The 22,363-nt window shown below is 39.4% G+C and overlaps 1 protein-coding gene across 1 annotated transcript in view; it reads right to left on the bottom strand.

Moving 5' to 3' along the window:
- DPYS (dihydropyrimidinase) overlaps positions 1-22,363 on the bottom strand; it is a 32,833-nt gene that overhangs the window by 3,716 nt on the left and 6,754 nt on the right. The window contains exons 4-8 of the mRNA XM_037379037.1: positions 21,085-21,274; positions 14,359-14,515; positions 13,234-13,375; positions 11,126-11,268; positions 919-1,126 (exon numbers count right to left, since the gene is read on the bottom strand). Of these exons, the coding sequence (XP_037234934.1) occupies positions 919-1,126; positions 11,126-11,268; positions 13,234-13,375; positions 14,359-14,515; positions 21,085-21,274 (840 nt within the window). The remainder of the gene's footprint in view (positions 1-918; positions 1,127-11,125; positions 11,269-13,233; positions 13,376-14,358; positions 14,516-21,084; positions 21,275-22,363) is intronic.

Genomic DNA, 22,363 nt, shown 5'->3' with positions numbered 1-22,363 from the left:
ACCAGCTCCTGTGAAACTGTGGTCTTTGGAGGGAAGACTCACTCAGCCACTTCTATATGCCTTTCTTACTCCATCAAGACAACAGCAGGAAGCAATATACAGAATTATCTTGAAAGCATTTCAATGGGCCATATCTCACATGGACACTAGTCTGATTCAACTTTTAGATCCATCAGTGAATCCCACTGATTCAGGTTTTGATTTTAAAATATAGTTAGTCTGGGTGGTTTTGAAAATCCTACTCACACTAAGTAACGCTAAGGACACAAAAGCATTCTTCATGAATGCGTGTATGGTAAATAGGCACTGAAAAGTCAATCTTACTGTATTTTGCAATATGTCTCTCAAATAAACCCCAAACAAACAAAAAAATAAAGCAAGAGCTTGAACAGAGCTATTTTGCTTGGTCCAGCAGTGCACTTCACACACGTTCAGGTTTTAACACATTCTTACTGGAACAGAGCCAATTGTTCAATATTCTACAGGGGTTTGCTCCAAATATGTGATCCATAAAAGAGTTAGAAAATTATTGATTTCTTCCTCAGTGTAAGATTTCTTCCTGCATATGATGCTCAGCCTCTCTGATTTTCAGTTAAATCAGTAATTAAATGTATTAGTTAGATTACTCATGAGCAAAGCTTTGTCCACTTTTATTGCAAGTGGGACATGTTTATTTTGTGAAGTACCCAGGTTTAGTCTATGAGCTGTACAGACTACCCTAAGAGCAGGAACTTGCCTGTGATATTTTTCTGTAAGATAGAGAGTAATAAAAATTGAGTCTTTTGTTTCATTTCCTCCCACCTTGGCAGATTTTGATTAGTAAGGGAAATTACTACTGAATCCCCAAAACTCTCTTCCCAAGAGCTAGTTATCCTCATGTTGCACAAAGCATTACAGAGATTTATTAGTTTAATTAACCTGTTCCCGCTGCCTGACTCGTTTGTAGACATATGGAGGGAATGGTGGACGGGAGACATATTTGCCTTCTCCTGCTGTGACATTGAAAGCTCCGCCTTCATAAACCACTTTGCCTCTTGAAACTGTCACAACTGGGACTCCATGGCAGACCATTCCTTCAAATATATTGAAGTTGTTGGCCTGGTGATGTGTCTTTGCAGATATTGTCCTGTGTTTACAAAGCAAAACAACAACTAAAATTACTATGATCCTTGCATTTTACTTCATTATAAAATTCTGAGAAATTGATACAGGAAGGAAATTTAGCAGCATTATTAAACTACGACATTGTACAGTACATCATGGAACAGCTGTAAAAATAGGATAGAGCAATAACATTTCATTGAACAGTAATTGAATTTCAAAAGAATGAAGAGGGAGTCAAAAGGAAAGACCTTTGCAGCCTTGAAATGCAAAATTTTCCACTAGAAAGAGATGAGTGGGAAAAAAATCAGATTGTAATATTTTATTTGGATAACATTATTTCATTCAGCCTTGTCAAGCAAATACCTATGCACAAGAAGGTCAGAAGCTCTCACTTTTTAGCTAAAATTACTTGCAATTTCAGGTTTGAAAAGTATGGCTGCAATATTCCAAAGACTGATACTCACAAATAGCACAAAGACTATTTCACTGGAAAGTCAGTAGATGGTAATGAATTTTGGTAACTCTTAATGTGAGTTGGACTGATCCAGTGACTGACAGCCCAAATATCTCGATGCTGCCAAACAATAACGACAACATCACACTTCTACTTACCTTTCCTCCAAGGGTATTAAGCAAATTATAATCTTAGACCTCAACAGTATTCATTGGAGCTATGGTAATATTGCTTTGCTTATGCACAGACTTCATTCTTTATGATCACCATTTTTCTAGCCAATTTCTCCAACCCTAACTGGCTACATTAAAGGCAGTGCCAATGCTAGAGCTGACATTAGCATCTGGAAATGCAGACTGTGTGTACTTCCTTCACTATCTATTTTCCCTGCTGAGCTACTTGCTATCTGCTGTATCTAATATGGGTCACATGATTTTGAATTTTGGTTTAATTTATTAACTTCTTGTTTCCAATTTACGTTTTTGGAGGGTTTTAAAAATAATTTGGAGAGTTTCTATTTTATCATCATCTGTAATTTCTGAAATGAAGGAAGCTTCATGCCTTTGGCTAGCAGTCAGAATTTTCCAGAATAAGTGCTAACATAATCAAAACCCCAACATGCATATATAGCATTAACAGTATTCCAAAGTTCATATAATTTGAAAAAGAATTATCAAAGTCAAAATAATATGAAATATAATAGATTAAAATACTGATCTATTTGGAGAAGAATTTTCTAAACTTTAGTTAACATCTCTATCAAAATGAGAAAACCACAAAACCCCTATATCTTTCTTGAAGTATAGCCATTTTCAAAACCAATCACGTATCAACTATTCCAAACAAATACTTATACAAAGGAAAAAAGAATTTTTGGAAGGATACTTGGTTTTCCTTTCATATCATTCTGTTGAACTAAGAGAAATTGGTTTTATTAAGGGCTACATTTAAATATTGGTGGCAACTCACTTTTTAAAGGCTGTATACATAGAAATTCTATGACCAATCTGCCCAAAGGAATAAAATCTCTTCCTTATTCAGTACACCTTGGACAGAAAACTTAGACATGTCTGATCACCAGTATCAGCATCATCTTGTAGATTCACGGTGGAAAGAGTGAGCACTAGGAGTCAGACCTCTTGTATTCACCAGTCCTACGAATACCATTGAACAACTTCATCCATGGGTGTTATAATAGCCCTGCAAAGAGCTTGTTGCTTATTGCTTTACCCTTATGGGTCAAATTGCTAGAACAGTAAATAAGAACAACTGTAACATAATTATCTTTAGCATTCTCTGGGTATACATCATATCTGTTAGCACAATAGCACTGGGACACGAAAAGAAAAATTAAAAAGGTAATCTGATCAAACTAACAAAAAAATCAGCAAGATCCTTCAACTCAACATGTTTAAATGTGCTAGAGCAGGATCACTAGAGGTAAACACGCCTCAGAGGTAAGTACATCCTTCATAAAAAGATATAAAATGAATGGAAGTTAGCACATTTAAAAGTAATATCCGTTTGTACAGCTAAACCTTACAATATGACAAAACATATTTCCCAGAGCTTGTCTCAACAACAAACTTGTATAGAACTCATTTATAACTTTCTGTTGAAACAAGCCTTAGGTCGTGCTGCCCTTTCTGAAGGTGAAGCACATTCTCCCTGGTGGAGATCAGCAAAACTTGTCTGAGATTTAACCCTTTGACATTATCAATGGCAGTGAAAGTTTCAGGTAGCAAGTAAGCAACCAATGAAAACAGAACTAGACAGTGTGCTTGGCTCTGCAGCTCATAACAGCAACCTTATGCAACAGACTGTTTACTGCTGTATCAGCCATTCCAGCAGCAGGCAGCTTGCTAGGAATCTTAGCAAAATTCCAATGTTTACTCTGAATGTCTGAACACTACTGACCACTCCACTAATGGCAAGAACATCTGTAACTTAGTTATAATTCAAGAAACCAAGACTGCCACCACAGTGAAGTATAACATAACAGCTGTCTCCAGCACCCTAAGTGATGTCTGACGTAAGGGATTACTCAGCATGAGAGAGCAGCTTCTGACTCCAGGCTTCAAAAACCTGTATTGAGTTTTTTTAAATAAAATTTTAAAAATTCTCTAGTTCTGGTTATAAATTACAGTGGCTTTTGTTTCAAGCAACCCTTTCTCGGAGACTGAGATCAGAATGAGTGCTTCAACATTTAAAGAACATTCTCCTCTACAAAGAGGATACTGCAAAGACATCAGACTCTGCTTTGTTCCTACTTACATCAATGTTTCCATGTAATTCACTTAATCTGCTTTTGATATATAACTGTGTTGCAAGGAGGTTTTAGGATATCAGTATAAAAATTGACATGCCTCTAGTACCAGAGGAAAAAATGCTTCTGAAATTGCCTTTTTTCCAACGCAATGCTTCTGTCCAATGAATTTACAGTCAAATAGCAATTATTTTAGTCTAAGAGCAACGACCAGATTTTCTCTGACTGTGTGAGCATCCAGTGACTAGTAATGGTCTATGTGAGAAACGGCTTTACAAACACTTGTAGAATATTCTATCTAAATAAACTACAAACTGAAGTTTGAAATTTAGAAAAGAGCACCAAATTAGACTAATGCAGCAAACTGTAGGGTAAAATTCAAGACTGTGCAGGTGGTCAGCTCAGAAATTATGTCCTGAAGCTTTGTTGAGGAGTTAAAGGTCCAGTTTTCATTTTGAGTCAAACACAACCCAGCAGCACCACAAACATGCCTACGTCTCAGTCAAAGCCTAAGATACCAAACAGTGAGTTACAGTCAGGCAGGAGGGGAAACTGGATGAAGGGAAACCATTAGAGTTGTCTTCTGCCCCCCATAATGCATAGAACATGAAGCCACATCAGCCTAGTGAAGGTGGATCTGTTGGACTAAAGTGAACTCTAGAACCTAAACTTTGACTGCTGTGAGGATTATCACTTTAATTTTCAAGGTAGGCATAAGAAAATGAAGAATTTCTTTAGTTTCAATGGAAACTAGATGCATACCTGTAGTTTTCTTAAAAAATTCCAGGTACAGGAATATGAAGGAATTCTGTAGTCGACCACCCTTAGGCAAGAACAGCTGCTCAACATTTCAGTAGAGGACACCTATTTTATAATTAATTAATTAATTTAAAACATAGTAATAAAGGAAGCAAAAATGACCTGAATCCGTTGTTTAAGAGAAAACAACTGCTTTGTTGACAGCTGCCATAGAAAACAAACTTATGTAAGAGTCAGTATGTGATCTGTAAGCAACTTCTTTCAGTGCTTGCAATGCAGTATCTCTAAGCTTTTCGGAGCTGGGGGTAGGTGAGAAATACCAGTTTGCTGAGGATAGTATCAGCCTTTGCAAGTTGCCTTTTCACATCACCTTCAGATGTGTTTGAACTCTCCGTATTGCTAACTTGCTTTTCTAAATTCTGGAAAAAATAAATAGATGGTTCATCTTTCATTGCTGAGCCACCACTCACTTAAGTTGAACTTTTTTGATGCTAAAGAGTCAGTTTTATTAAAAAGAAAGGTAAAGGAGGAGGGGGAAAAGAGAGGAAAAAGAAGAAAGAGAGTCTTAAAATCTATGTGCAAAAACACTAGCTATAAGCCCATAATGTGGATTAAAATCACTGTGGCCTCTTCTATATTAAGGAACTGCAGTAACTGCACATGCAAATACATGCAGGCAACTATTCATAAAGTTGTATTCCTCGCCTTTTTAAAAATATATACATGTTTAAGTAAGCATTGCTTTTGAGTAGCCATATGAAGTGAGGAGATTTGTGTATAAAATAACAGATGCAAGAAGAGGTAGGAAGTTAATGTTCGGGAGCTCCAAGTCAAAGTGACTTATCTGAGGGATGGGATCTTTATTTCATGCAATCATATCTCCTAAAATTCATCATTTTAAGGTAGGTAGAGAATTACAACTATATTATTTTTTTGATTATGTTAAGTAACTCATTTGTCAACAATACCATCAGTCTGGTCTTACTAGTCACTCCAAACTGATATGGGATGGAAGTGAAAATTGTCAAACTGTATAATGGGCAGGAGGGAAACAGTAATGAGAAACTAAGCTCACAGAAAAGCATAAAAAGAGAGGAAAATACAAATTAGTCTATTTAATGACTAAAGAAGATCTGGAAGTGATTACCAGGGAGAAAAAGGCAAGGTTATATAAGAAGAAAATAAGAGGTTTGTGTTTTTTGGGGGGTAAAGTTTCTAAGATTCAGTTCTCTAAAGAGAGCAGCTGACATTTTGCAAGACAGCAAGTTACTAGGGAAACATACATCATGCTCTCTCGGAGAGGTTTATTTTGTTACAGTTCACATAACCACAGAGTTGTGGAGGTTGGAAAGCATCTCTGGAGATCATCTATTCCAAGCCCTCTGCTCTGATCAGGGTCAGCAAAAGTTGGTTTCTCAGGGCCCTGTTCAATCAGGTTTTAAGTACCTCCTAAGACTGGGACTCCACAATGTCTTTGGGCAATCTGTGCAACTTGATAATCCTCACAGAAAAAAAAATGTTATTTCTTAAGATTAAATGGAATTTTCTGTATTTTAACTTGTCCCTATTGTTTCTTTCTCCATGTTCCCTTAATTTGAAATTACAGGCCTTTGACAGGAACTGTGATGCTAGTGAATTAGTGTACATTCATGCATGCACACACTTGCACTTGTGAAAAAGAATATGGGGCTATTGAAAGTACCAGAACATACTTGTCCTGTGCAACACATATTTGTATGCCACATTATTTCATTTTGCCTCATTGTGTCTAGACGCAGTTATCTGTATACTCAGTATTCAAAATCATGTTCATTCATCAAAACAGTAAAACAGTTGCAGTATTATTTGTTCTAATCATCTGCTAACATCTTGGTTTCTTTCTCTTTCACGTTACAAAAAATTACAGCTAGTTGCCTGGCGAAGAGTACTTAAATGTTGTGACTTGTCTTCACTTGAGCATCTGAGGCTGAAAACTTGACTACAAATGAGATAGATATAGGCTGCAGATTTTGGTTCTAACAAATGCAAAAGATTTATCCATGAACATATCTACAAGCAAACAAAGGCATCAAGGGATCATATGCCAGCAGACTGGAACACTCTGACTTCTCTGGTTTGCATCCAGTGACTGTTTCCCCTAAACCAGGGGTCCTCAAACTTTTTAACCAGGGGGCCGGCGCGCAGATGCAGTGGCAGGCAGTCATCTGCGGCTGCTTGGTTTCCCCCCCCAACCCCCGGCGGGGGGGTCTGTAAATACCGGGGGCCGGATTGAGGACCCTGGGGGGCCGTATGCAGCCCGCAGGCCGTAGTTTGAGGACCCCTGCCCTAAACCAACACTGGAAACAGGGGCTACAAACCATGTCTTCCCTAGTCATATGATAGAAGCTATATTACAGAGAACACAGCCTTTTCCTCCCTCTCCTCCTCACCTGAGGTCTCTGCGTTCCCTGCCAGTCAGGGATCCCCCTCCAGCAGCCATGTGCTCGGGGCTGCCACCCTCACTGCCATGCTCAGGGCTGAGCCCAGCTCCACTGACCCACATGGGGCACACTCTGGGCCTGACAAAGAGGGCCACTCCAGCGGAGCCCAAGGAGGATGGGGTGAGAGACTTCTACCTGCACAGCTGGCTCTGCCTCTGCGTTCCAAAGCAGCTAAAATTTAGTGAGTGGAAAACTGGTGGGTGAGGCTTCCCAGACTGCATGCAGTTATAATGAAGTGGCGGGACTTGGAAAGTTTAAATCCATTTGAGACAGGTTTTTTTATCACTACAGGTCTTTGATCTTGACTTTGGGGCCTGGTCCAGGGCTTATTTGCAAGACTCCGACAGACTACATTGAGTTTATTGGGCCCTAATACTTGCCAGGAGCTGAATATCTCTTCTGAGATCTTTAGCCCTTTCTGCCCCTACTTACAAGGGATGCTTAGCTCTTTCCATGGTCTGAATTGGGTACTGCAGTATTTAGAATCCTTGCTGAGCATTTCTGAAACAAACCCTAGAGATTTTGTTTTCTTACTTGCTTTCAAATATCTAAAGGTGTCAGCTATAAAGGACACTGACTTGCTGACAGGTGATGTTCTCCTCTCCTTGCTTACTCTGCCCCCTCCTTCTGGAATAGTCTTCACAGTTACTTTTGTTTCACAGACTTGGGCTGTGACATTATTTGTGTGCAAAGAAGTGTGTGAAAGAAGTCAGTGAACATTCTTGATCAAAGCACAGATTAAAATAAGATGGTACAGTGAGTACACATTTGCTGCCTACCTGCATTTTCCCTAGGAGCTCTCACAAAACAGTCCTGTGTGCACAGGATGCATTTGGGATGCTGAGGGTGTTGAGGTCTGCAAGATGATGTTTGGTAGCAAATGGCTTCAATAAAGCAAGAGGTCTCTTTCGTATTTCTGTATTTTTAATGAATATGCAATAAGGAGGCTAAGAAATACATATAACCTGGAAGAACTCATAACCTTTCTTTTCCAATGCTGTTTCTGACTAATTTATACATTTAATGCGTTTCTTTCTAATAATGCTTGCTTTCATGTAGAACCTGCTAAAACCAGTACTGAGAAGCTTTTAAATACTGTAGCAAATCTGACAACTGTTCATATAATATTTTCTGCAGGAATTAGCCGAAAATGCTACAGAAATAGACCAGTCAGTGAAGCTAACCTGGAGAAGGAAAGCCTCAAACAAAGTGGCAGAGTGCTGGAAGTGGAACCTTGAATTGCAATTGCTCCTAGCTTTCAGAGCTGTCATGTAGAATTCACTAGGTTTTTATAATCTGGAAAGAGAAAATCCTGTGTGCCAAGATAGCACCCAACATGTTACTATTGTGGAATTATGTGGGAGGGGAAATGTAGCCAGTTTTGTAAGGATATACATTTTAAGAGCTTCACTACCTTTCAGAATGACTTCAGAATCTTCCCTATAGACTTCCTCTGACAGATTGTGATAATACCAGTTCCTCACAGCAATACTTCAGCAACTGTCTAACTCTTCAGGCTGGTATCAGCCAGTATTTGGAGACTATAGCAACACAGCATCAAATCAGAACTGGAAAACTGCATTCTCCTCTTACAAGATTTAGATTTTCAAACAAGAAAAAAAAAGTCATGCTCAAAAGAGGAAAGACTTAGCAAGAAAGAGGAACAAGCCTACTGTGAAACTGAAAATCACTCCCCAGAGTCAACAAAGCACATGAGGCTGCATCTTGTGTAATATCCTAAATGGTTGAAGTCCATTATCTAGATTTTTTTTTTTTTTTTTTTTGCTGGGCTGTTTATGCCCTCTTCAGGATTTATAGTGAAATGAATAGACAAGCACTAGTGAGATTTATATATACTTATTCATGTAGTTCACACAATTGTACCTGCAGAGAGGCATGTTCTTAGCAAAGTCATAGGGATAAACACTGGGAACAGTACCAGATCAGGAAAAAAGTATTGGATGAACTTAAAATTAGCTTGCTCAGTAAGAAAATACAGTGTAATGCCCCTTCACAGCTGCAGTGGGTAAAAAGGCATTTGGAACACTCAGGAGAGGGTGAAGGGAGGCAGAAAGAATGTTTGGGAGGAAAAAGGATAAATAAATACAGGAGCTGACAAAGCACCTTGAGAACAATATCAGAACTCTGCTATGCTTCTAGATTCGTCACCAGGGCAGAGTAGAAGTGAGCTCAGAAAAGAATCCCTCAGTTTGTTGGTTTTTTTTTTTAATTGGAGTTCATAGCTCCATTGTCCTGAAATAGCTCATCTCAAAATATGCTTGCTCAACATGCCAGAAGGCATAATGCACATGAAAATGTCTCTGACCCAGTGCTGGGCAGGCCTCTATGTTTATTGGAGTTGACACTCCTGAAACCTCTTTTGCTGGTGCTTCCAGTTTTTTGTGGGACTTCTGAACAGCAACTTCTATGTCCTCAAGCTTTGCAGCTTGAAACACAGAATGCTTTTCCTCTCACTCTCACATGGTTTTGGTATTCATTAATTACTGAAATGAGGAAGAACTCCATCATCAAAAATTCAAAACCCAGAAGACTAGTCAAGAAAATTTTGGTTGTGTAAGGTAAATCTAGGATTAGGGTATTTTTTTCCCCGCATTTGGCTTCCAATATTAGATTTGCCTGGTTACATTTCAAAACTTTCCTCTACCATAACAGGAGTCTTCAACTCTTTTTTTCAAAAAAACAAAGGCTGAAAATCTAATGCCATCTGAGTTACAACAGCTCAGGCTTTAGGAATACCAAACACTGTGATAAATTTGATGAAAGCTGCCCATACTGTCATGCCCAACACCCCACAAAGCTCATCTGGGGTTAGTGATTGCTATCTTCTATGGATTTACTGACTATTTGGATGACACTGATGAAGAGATTTCAAGGCAGGTCAATGTGTGCCTTCAGCACAGTTGCACGCTCACACTGCTCACTAGAGCTAAGCCCAAGACAAAAGCACCAGCCCCGCACACCTCCTGACCTGCTGCTGCTTCTGTGTGCAGGGACGGATGTGGTCAGATGTAAGGCTCAGATGTTAAAGTGCCTCCAGATTTAAGCTAATCTGCTCAGCATTTGAACAGTGGAGATGCACTTGCACAGCCCATAGGCATCTCAGCTGCGAAAGACAACTCCCCTGGTGAACTGGCTTTGTGACAGCTGGCTGCCAAACCATTTCTAGGCAGTTTAAACAAGACCAGGATGAGCACAAGAGCCAGAGCAAGACTCAAGATACATAATTATTGAGATATTTATAGTGGCCTAAGTGTGGAGCTGGCTGATGGTGTGAATATCAGCTGTAATGCACAGTATGCTGTGCAAGCCAAGACTTCTAGAAAGACACTGCATGCCCTTTGTAGCAAAAATGTGCCATGGCATCAAGTCATGCAGGGTGAGACATCAGCATACCTTTTGCGCATCTGTTGCTGGTGTGAAAAGCTCTGTTCTAGCAGACTTACTGTGTATAAAGTCAGAAAACTCCTTAAATAATAGCATAAGCAGGCACATCTTGAGCTTCAAAACTAAGCTCACTCCTGACTCTACCACTATATTTGCTCTATCACCTAGGGAGAACATATTAGGGGGGTAAGACCCCACACTTTCACCACCCATGCTGACCACCTTTGAATATTTCTGAAGTAGCTGTAAATTCAAAATAAGCTTATAATGGGTCGTTCTGTAGGAACATAGGCTCCTTTCGTGCTCTTTGCAGTCGGAGAAAGATAAACATACTCCAGCACTTAATAGTTACTCTTAAGATCCCAAAGTGGTTAATTTTCCTCTTAGGATACCAAGCCCAGGTAGCATAATGTACAGACCTTGTTATTTTTGCACTTGGTCAGCAATTTAAGAGAATATTTTTAAAATTCATCTAGAGATCAAAGATCTCTGCTTGCACACACTATTGTAGGAGACAAATAAGCTCTAAATAATTCACATGAAGTGCTGTGGAAAAACACTATAACCTCATCCCAAAGGCTTATTGCCGTACAGAGGTTTTGATGTATTTTTTCCTGCAGAGAGGCTGGATGGGAGGAAATAACTACCAATACATACCTTGTAGCTTTGGGATCCCAAATTACAATGTCAGCATCAGAACCCACTGCAATTCTCCCCTTCTTTGGGTAAAGGTTAAAGATTTTTGCTGCATTTGTGCTGGTAACAGCTACAAATCTGTTTTCATCCATTTTTCCACTGTACTGTAGAAGAGCACACAAAAGCAAACATTACTTTTTTAAACAAGGAATGAAAAAAATGTTCTTGTTGTTGAAAAGCCTTGACTGAGTGACAGACAAAAATATCATATTGAAGAGCTTAAAAGAAATAAAAATAACTGTTTGTCTCAGATACACATACTGCAATGTACATTCACTGCATACAATGACTTTATCTTACTTTACCCCACAACAAAGGGAAAAAAAAGGACAACTGTAAATCCAAATGCTCTTGTGGATCCAGTTTCAAGTCAACTGAAACCAAGTTTTTTTAGCTGGTTTTCAATTTGTAGTCCTGCTCAGCAGTTTCCTCAGGAGACATAACATCTCCCAAGTATCTAGGTTTTGGAAAATGGTGAGAGAGTATTAAGGAGGGTCTAGAAGATGATAAAGCAGAGTCAAGGCACAGTGTGTAATACAGGAAAGGTGATTTGCAAATCTCTTCAGCAATAGCACTGCAGTTGTACTGCTCAGTAAATGTTTGAGATCAAGTAGTATAAAAACCAAATCTGCTGATGTGACACATCAGCAAAACAGGAAATAATAATGGATATGCATGTGTCTTGGGGCTGTCCACTGCTACACAGCTAATTTAATCCAGCCTCCATGACTGTTATTTGCTCAGAAAGCCAGCTACACTGGCAATAATATTGTGCGTAGGTCAGTCTAGGAATCAGAATGTTGTAAATGCATGTTTGTATGGTGGCCTGTGAGCAGCCATCTGAGAAGAAAAGCATAATGAAAGTCTTGAACACCACTCTTCTAAATAATGGTGTGTGGGAAGGGAGGGAAGCTTTCCAGACAAACTCTCACAGCTGTGTATTTTACAAGTAAGAAAAGGGAATATAAGACTGATTGAAGAACCTTTTGAAAAATTACCTTGCCCAACTGGATACACTGTTCAAAAGCAGCACAGAAGTACATATTCATTTCTCCTTTTCATACTCATCACAAGCTAGATTATATTCCATTTTACACCATAAACAACCACACTAGAGCTTTGCCACAGGTGAATATAGGCAGAAATTGGCTTTGTACGCACCAACTGGAGCTGAATCTCAAATACAGATAAACAAGAGATTCTGAATCACATCCTTACCAAGTCTGTGAGGTAGATAATTCTACAGTGACCAATAAATATGCTTCACAATGCATTACCAACAAGACTTCACTACTGCAAGAAAACAATATTAATTAAAAAGTCAAACTAGAGCCTCTAGAACTTAAAAGTATTGTATTAGCCAAAGCAATCATAAAACCCAGATAGCAACAGGTCCCTCACCAGATTGCCTCACCTCCCCCTTCATCAGACTACCCCATGTCAAAAAAGCCTGGCCAGTAGCTTTCATATTTACATTTGATTAGAGCCTGAAGGGCTCTAATACTAAGAAACACCAGGCATTCTTGTGTTGGCACTGAGAATCTGAAGTAAATGGGACCTGAAGGTGCTTATCTCATGATATCACAGGACTGAGCCGTACATTAGAGAAGCATTTCTTATCTGTAGCTTGTTTCCTCTGGCTGAAAACACAAATTAGAAGCTGACAGGCACACACCCAGTGCAGAAGCTCCTCCAACAGCTAAGTTTGAGACATGAAAAAGAAAAAGTACAGAACTGACCAAGCTGAACTTGCAGGCATCTCTTTTACTTTCATCTGTTGAGAAACACGTTTGAAGTAAATAACTGTGCACTACTGTTGAAACAATAGCAGTCCTTTGCTGCTAAATGATGGAAATTATTCCCTAGTGCTATATTTTAAGCACTGAGAATCTTCTTCTGTCTCTTAGGACCACAAAGTAAGAGTTAGTAAGGATTCTGTTATGGTATTTGATCAAAAGAGTTATCCTGTCATAAGTACACTTGATAAAATGGAGAGCTGATAACTGCTGAGAGATTGTATTGTTGGAGAAATCAATTACCTCCATGTTCAGACACCTTGATATACTTACAACACCTTTTTCCCATATGACTGACATCCTGTCTTCCACACCATTCACTCCATTAGGGATTTTTGTGAAGTCATCCTTCCCCAGAGCTTTTTGGCATATATCAAAGGTGCAATTGTCAGTCCCTGTCACAGATAGGTCATCACTACAGGGAAACAAAGTTCATTATGAAGCAGAGCATGTGCAAGACAGTGCCACATAAGACAGGTTAGACCAACCACTGCAAGGAAAAACTGATATTCCTTGCCAGCCTGTCTCCAGTCCAGTCTTCCAAGAGCAGCTCCACAGTAACAGTCAGTTCCCCTGTGAATTAGTTGCCTCTTCAGAAATCCCTCAGAAGAAACCAAGCACCAAAAATAACACTTTTACTTTGGATATGTCAAAGGTGTCCCACAAATGGAGGACTTTCCCACTTTGCCTGGACCAAGGGGCTTGGTTCCATCCCCACTTAGGGCCATTTTAGACTATATCACTCCATATACCCCATGAAATTACTATGGATCTGCATAACCATCAGCCAGGGTTCAGGCACACTGTCACAGGCTCTTTGGTCAAATTCAACCCTTTTGTGGAGTTAGTAAATGTGGTAATGAATACCAGTGAACTGCACATTTTGTTAACTGCTGGTATCAAAAAAGAAAAAAATCCTGCTACCTTCTGAAAAAGATGTCATGAAGTAGACAACTTATATCTACCTTCAGAAGTCAGCAGGCTTAGTTTTTATGCAGCGTCCAAATTTCAAGTGAAAAAGGCAGCTGACCACAAAACCCAGACAGACCCCTTAGCTGCAACCCTACTTTCTACACATTTCTCACTGACTTCCAGCCTTACTGTCCCTTTGGTCATGTTTCAATTTTTGCTGCAGTATTAGCAAGGCAAGGGTTATTGATTAAAATGAAATGGAGGCAGAAGGCCACAAGAGTTCAGAGAAACAAAATCTGAACACTTTCTAATTTCTGTAATAAAAATACAGTTTTCATCTGTGGTTTCACCTTCCATTTCTCCTTCCTGATAATGTAATATTCTGTAATTAGAAAATCTCCAGGGCATCAACCTGTTATTCTATACTCCAGACAGAATTTGCTGAGTATTTGGGCATCAGCTGTCACTGCTTGTTCATCTGCTTACTTGGCCAGTAAGTTCATGAGAAAACCAGGAGTAGATGGATCTGGTCTCAGTGGAGGTCCCATGACATATGCTGCAGCATGAGCCCAGTCTTTATTCCAGTAGTGGGTGCCATCAGTGCCAAGACTAGCAGCAATAGGCTCTCCATAAACCACCTTTCCTGAAAATTGTAAAGCAATAGCATCATCATCAAACAACAAAAGCATGCATATCCTGTATTTTCTCTGTTGTGGATCTTTTTGGTGCAATGGATTTAATTTTGAATGAGTGTTTCAAATTAAACACCAACATATGGAAGGACATAATAAACTAAACTGTAAGACAGCATCTCTCTTTTGAATATTTTGCTGGTGATCTCCCAATATATTTCCTCATAAGAACATTGCTTGGACAAGTTTTTTAATTAAATTGTTGACAGATATATTATAATGGGTTTTACACATTGTTTACCAGGCATGTGATTGAGATTTCAAAAGGAACACATTCCTCAGTTGCATTAGTTATGCTCAAGATCTATATATTCCTTGATAGCACCTGTTTGGCACTCTGAAATTATTGACTATGTAACAATGTAAGTTAATATATACAGCATACAGACTTTGCAAGGTGGTACTTCTAATTGTCAGGCTATAATTGTTCCAGGAAGAACAATATAGAACAATATGGCATCAGACATAACCTAAGGAGGGTAAAAACATTTCCCAAATCAAAAACTATAAATAATTCAATTTTGAACATTATTTCCCAAATTTTAATCTTTAATTCTTTGCTGCACAATGTTCTAGATTCCTCAGAAGAGGACACCAACCTAGACTGGCTGTTAGTCTTTGGATAGAGCTAAAATATTTAAACTATTTTTTCCTCCTAGGAAACATGGGCTTGAAACTCATCAGAAAAAGATGGAAGATGAAACAAGATGTTTCACTCCCTGAGGAGGTGGTCCAACCACTTTGCAGTTCTGTAGGTGACCGGTGGTAGTGCCCTGACTGTGATGGTCACCAAAGAATCAAAGTGAGCTGGGACCTCACACACCCACTCATAGGCTGCTTGGTGCTGGTTGAAGGCAGCCTGTGGTGGATCCTAGCAAGAGCTTTCTCCCTCCTCTGATCCCTACAGACAGTGGTTGTCTTGCTATGGATCCTAGGTTTCACTCCAGGGACAGTTTTTATTAGAACTGTCACTGCATTACCCCAGCGAGGGCTCAGCTGGTAATTGCTTGGTGATGTAAGACAGGGACCTTTCTCTGGTTTTCTCTGCGTAAGCCATACATTCATGGTACTGTTGGAAAAAAAAACAACAAACAAACAAACCCAAAAACCACACAACTTTTGCAGTTTTCTCTCTGTACATTAGATTCTGGTACTTCTGTGAGCTACTGGATTGTAACTGTTACACTAGCATAGGTAGTTACTGAAGAGCTCAAATCTTTTCAAATGCACTTCCCACTGGAGTAGTGCCATTCCTTAAATCTGTGCTAGGCTTGCAGAAAGGACTCATACCGTTTAAAACCCATCCTTCCACAGTTATTTCTACAAGGTTTCAAGACTTGCTCTGACATCACTGTACTGTCCATTTATTCCAAGTACTACATAGTATTACTTTTTCCATGACCTAAAGACTCCCTATTAGCATTATTCATTTGCTGTATCCACCTCAGCAAGCTCTGACATGTTGAATGTGCTTGACTCATATTGACAGCTTGGCTTGGAGCATTCTAAGCTCCCAGTTCCACTTACCTACATACATTATAGACTTAAACTTGGACTCAGAGGGAGACCACCATCAGTTTTGGGCTTAAAGTAACGACTTAAGCAGTTATTTACTGTTCTTTGCAACTTATTTTCAAAACTTAAAGCACTGAATGTGAGACCACCTATGGAAGTCACATACATGACCACTATGTGAATGAGAAGATTTAAGTCAGGTTAGTGTTTTCCTAATTCAGAGCTGCTGCAGGAATCAGGGGGATCTTGGCCTTCCCTGGGCAACTCCACAGTATTTGAGGGCAGGTTGCCATAAATCTAGATATATGCAGAAAAAGTCCTGCATATATAATCAATCTTGTATATTTACCTATTAGACTTTTGACAGATTTATCATGAGAAAGGGTCAGTAGAAAGGGGGAGAAGGGGGAAGTGTGGTGTGGTGTGTGTCTTTCCTACTGCATCTAAACAAGCTAAAGAAAATTCAATCCGATGTAAAGCTGAACTTTATGAAGGACATAGCTATAAATGATAAAAGTTAAAATGATAGGAAAGGAGTAAATGTTTAACTTCTATAAATAATTTTCTTATCTCAGTTTCACAATATAAAAATGAAAAGAAGTCTCCAAGCTCACAGTCAAATAGGCTGAGTTGATTCTAACTCGTACCACAGCTGAAGATAATATTTCTGCAGTTAGATTTTGACCTGAGCAGCTCCCCTTGTTCCCATGAGTTAGAAGGAGTACAAGCCATTTCCTCAAGCGATTTAGAGTCTGAACACTGCAGCTTCAACAGACTACATCTGGACACTTCTGCTGACTGTGCAATCTCTTGCATTTCGTTTGGACCGTGACCAGCCAGACTGAAAGGTGCAATAATATCAAGACTCTGATTTAATCCAAATAACAAGGAAATTCTGCATTAAGGCTCTTTTAGCTCAATTGGCAAAAAGGAAATTCTGCATTAAGGTTATTCTAGCTTCTGCCTATAGGCACAGAAGTGGAATAATACAGTAATAAATCAGGTCTTTCCATTTGTTGTGTTTTCCTGCATTCAGTAGAAACAGTAAGCAGAAAGTGTTCTGCTGTTTGGTCTTTCTGACATCTCTGAGCTGCTGGGAAATAGCTGTGGATATGGTGACTTCATCAAATGCCCAAACTGGCTGGCAAGAGCTATTTTCACGTAAATTACTTTATAACAAAGAAGACGGGCAATTGCAATTTATTTTACCACCTACCAAAGCTAAAAAAGAGTTATAATCTTGAGAAACACCAGCTAACATTTACAGACTTGAAAAACTGGTCCTTGTGTGCTTATTCCAGTAAAAGTTTCAGAAGCACTTAAGAAAAGGCCATATGGGGCAAAGATACACACTGACTAGCTATAATCTGAAAGAAGCAGAACTGCAAGGCAGGGTTTATTGATTCAGGCATAGCATTGCACCAGTTAAGCTATCTACAGCCTGAACCTGAGCTGTCCTGCATGAGCCAGGTAAAATGTTGGCATTTTTGGTTGTACTCCTGTGCTCAGAATCAGCGTAAGAGTCTGTATACCCACAGCTACGGACATACCCTTCTTCTCACTAAAAGACCTAACTTGTGACTGATTATAGGAGGCACCAAGTTTCTAAGTCTAAGTAAGCTTCTTGTCATCTGACAAAGTACATATTTTTATATGCACTTTTTAAAATAGGATAAACCTTTATAGAAAGTTGACTTTCTAGTAAGATTCTGCTCTCCAGTTCTGATCTGCGCTAGAAAGTCTTATTTCTTTAGTTGTAACAGCCCAGTTAAATGGGCAAAAGGACATGATCTCTAGCCTTTAGTACACAGAATGAAAGTATTTTCAAGGGGGAGGCAGTGTAAATCTTATATCCCTAAATCACATCTTATTAGCCTTACTTCCCCATAGGTGTTATTGACCGAAGGAATGGGTGACAGGGCCGCATTTGTTTTCCCCAGTAACTTCACATCAGGTAGTCCTAACAAGGAGAGGGAGCTCTGCTGCCTGACACTAGCTCTCTACAGCCTTGTCTCCTTGTTGTAGGGATACACAATAGCAGTAAGCAGATCCTCTTTGACTTCCCAGTCAAGGGAACGAGACTGTCATGCACACAGAAACGTCAGACTGCCATTCTATGGAAGCAGACAGTTCCTCTATCTATTCTAGCAAGATTCAAGATCATGTTTTGCACAGGGGTGAAGAAACAGCCCACTGAGACGAGCAGGAACACTTCTCAGAGATGTGTGGTCTTTGACCCTCTCAAGCAGAGAACTAGTGAACCACTGCTTTTGGCAAACAGACTGGTAGGCCCAAAAAAGAACAGGATGGGGGCATGAGTCAACCTGTCCCTCTCCAACACAAGCACAACTTGGAAAGTTTGGATTTTCTGGTGAATATTCAGCAGCACTGTAGCTGTTACTGATGTACATGAAAAACATGCTGCTACAATTTGGAGATTTCCTTCGGTGAGTGGTGTTGCTGAAGATCAGAGCAGGCACAGATGGTGGACGTTGGCATGGAGGGGAGAAGGAAACACAGTCACTCATGTGATTGCCCTAAAGTTTGCTTATTCTAAGTATAAGAACTAGTATCCCTTTACAGTCTGTATGACTGATTTTAGCCTTCAGGGTCTAAGCCATAGCTCACGGAAGAAAACAGAATTATGCCTACTGTCTTCCACAAACTGTATCAGACCTTCGGCCTCTAGCTCTACTATTATTTTTCACCTTGTGTAGCTAAATGAGGGACAAAGAAGAACTGGGCTCTGACTTACATTTTTGACTAGGAAAATCACCATTCCAGAGAAGCAATGCTTCAATTCTGGTATCACACCGTCACCCAGAAAATAGATTATGCTCACTGAAGATCAGTCTGTCCCCTTCTGAGGTCAGTGATGGAATAGGAAGGGATATCAATCTTCTTTCAACATGGGCAGGCACAAATATGCACCCTCACACTGTACTTCATGCTAAGTGCTTGGAAAGGAACATGAACAATTTCACAATTTTAAACAGTGGGAAGCTAGCATCAAGAGATGGAGAAATAATCTTGAAAAGATGAATCAACTGCATTAGAGTGAATATTTCAAATGCTTGAGAGCCTTCTGGTATTTAAGAGTTTACACAGCTTTCACATTAGAGTGGTTTTAACCTGTCCAAGCTGAGTATATTCCAGCAAAATATTTGGGGTTTATTTATGTCATTCATAGAATACTTTGAGAATTTATATTTATTTTTTTTTGTCTGGAACTCCTTGCTTTGTATCACCACTTTTAATTGAGGAATGGAAAATAAATTCTACTGAAATTAACAACGAGTTTCTCATTACCAGAATTTACATACATCAGTCTCATTAAACACTATAATCGTTGCAACTACCTTTGTGGTACACTAGCTGTCTTTCAAAATTTCTTAATCAATCCTAGATTTCTGTTTCCTAAACAGCATACCTCCATGTAAATAGAAATTAATTATGGACATACGACATATATTGTTGTGCACAAAGGCAAGCATTGATGATTCTGATTGCTTCAACCCAGGAAGCTATAAAATCCGATTTGCACCACAATAATCATAAATTGTACAAATGTCTTCTTTTTACACATTGAAGAAGTGTACATATATCATCAGTTATCACACTGACACTGCAGACTATTCTTACAACACATGCCTGAAAATATTTTACAGTATTCACTATCAGCATAGAATTTTTTCCTTGAATAGGGTGTTATAAAACACCATCACCTATCTTAGCACTTTTATGTTCACAGACAGTGTTTCATCTTTAATCTGGGTATTTTAACTATTGTTACAGCTTCTTGTAGTTAATCTTGACACTACACCTATGAATGTACAAATAGCAGTACACTGATGAATATAATCCACATTACCAGCAGCACTGTCATCTAGTGGAGGAATCTAATATAGCACAGTACCAAAAGATATGTTATACCAAAAAAAATATTCCGGTAGGTTCTTTTATAAACCTGAATTACTGTAAGTCTTACTAGAAATCATAATCAATACATACTCCACATAAACATATCCGTCTATATTAGCACAATGATATCATGCTTGTTTTGATTGTACTTTTGACAAGCTTTCATACTGTGCATTTTGATATTAATAATCCACCCCCCCTGTGTAAACCTTATCTAAAGTACAAGAAACAATGAAACTGAGGTCTATATGCAATTCATGTTAGATCAGATGAACACAAGATGAGATGTGAAAAGATAATGAGGACAGATATCCCACAAAGTTTTAGACCCTCCAAATCGTGGGCTCTGTTCTACTCCTTCCACCCATGTAATGTCTCTTCACAATGCTGTGGTTCCACAGGCTGCTCTGGATGAACTTACAGATGAGGAGGTAAAACATCCTTAATTCCTACAGCCTTCAAGCTGCTTCTAGTCTGCCCAAAACATAGTCAAGAAGGTCAGGCTCCCTTGGCTGACCAGATGTATTTATGAACCCTGCAGTGCATGACCTGAGAAACCCTTCCCTGGGGGGAACTGAGGTTTTCAGACACTGTCATCCTCACCGTGATTTCTAAGCGCCCAGTGAATAGGAGTCCTGGTCATGTCATGACATTGTCTGTAAAAACTTGGTGTGGTCTCTGTTGTAGAATTTCTCATCTAAATAGCTAATAAAAACTTGCAGACTGCAACTCAAGGGAGGGCAATAGCACAGCATATATTGTCTTGGATTGGTCACATCATTTTTAATGCAATAATGCTGTCCTGGCCATCACTTTGATCATGGAAGCACAGTATAAAGGAGAAATAAGTTCCCTCTGGCAGGGGAGAAAAGCCTCAAACGCAGTTGCTGTTCTTCCACATTGCTTCTCTCCCACTGGGCCCCACAACACTCACACATAGATTTTAGACATCCCGCTCCAAGACATTCACCCATGGTCTGAGGGTTATGCACCAATGACATGTAGGACACTGATGCTGTTTGGTTTTCCATGACACTTCCTCCAATGCCATTGCCCAAGCATAAAAGAATTAGGACTTTTTTACCTTCTCTTCGTGCATTACTTATCACCCTTGCTGCAGATTTACTCATCACATGGACTACAAAAAGGGGACAGTTTACAGCATTTGCTATGGTAATTGCTCTTTGCGTAGCTTCAGCTTCCACTTCTTCAGGACGACATAGCTCATGCCCCTCAGGACCAGTTATTCCCATTGCCAGCATCTTCTTTGCACCCTGAATACCACACAAAAACATGTAAAAGTCTGTTAAAGTGCAACCATGGTGTCTTGAACATGCTACCAGACAAATGGATCTTAAACCAGCTACTGCAGCCAGTTTGAAAAAAAAAAACAACCAAGGTGGTTATGATTTTTTTCAAGAGAAGTTACTGTTATGTTATCTGAAATGCAATATTTCTCTTGATAAACACAGGTCTCAGAATACTTAAGTGACTTCAAAGAACACACTCCACTGGCTTCCAGGGATAAATCACCACTTATGAAAACACTAGCCCTCTCTCAGTATGTGCTCTTAAATGATTGCAGCCAGTAACTGAGATGACAGTACTAACACCTCACTGAAAAAAAAACCCAACAAAAAAAACCCCACAAACCAAAACCAGATCCTCACTAAGAACAAAGATACACATCCAGAGCCTCTGAAGGAAGCTCTAAGGTTTTAGGAGGCATAAGATTTTGTCCCTACTATATTTCAGGAACTTATGTTTTGCTGATTTGGGATTACATAGCAATAAATTCATTTCCGTTATGGGACCTGGGGAAGAGTCAAAGCACTATTGACTAGAACAGCTGAAGAACTCAAAGGCATCAGTGTAGTTACACTCCCAGTTCCTCCACACAGCACTAAGATGGCACTAACAAGTGTGATGAGAAGCTAGCTGTGTAAAGGGAAGTTGAGACCTTTGTGCCCAGTCAGTGAAGCTTTCTCCACTTCTGGATTTGTTCCTGTTAGATGAGTCCACTACGTTTGGAGAGACCTAGGGTTTCCATCACATGCCTAATGTCTAAATACCTGGCCAAGCGTTCCCCCTCTGACTTGGTCGATGGTCAGGCTCTGACTGTTGTTTTCTTTGTCACTCAAGTATATATATTATATTGCAAGTATAAGACTTATTATAATAGGATCATTTCCTTCCTGTCTATCCTGAACCCAGGAGTTCGGGTTACAATTTCTTAGCCTGCCATAAGCATCCTTTAAGATCATGGACAAGATCCTCATGTCTTCAGTTCCCTGGAAGTAAAATAGGGCAGAAAAGCCTTTCCCTGTGACACAACGATGGTACCAATATATTTACTGAAGTGC

The sequence above is a fragment of the Falco rusticolus genome, chromosome 3 (genome assembly GCF_015220075.1).
Source record: "Falco rusticolus isolate bFalRus1 chromosome 3, bFalRus1.pri, whole genome shotgun sequence".
NCBI lineage: Eukaryota > Metazoa > Chordata > Aves > Falconiformes > Falconidae > Falco > Falco rusticolus.
This window is presented reverse-complemented; position numbering and strand designations above follow the sequence as displayed.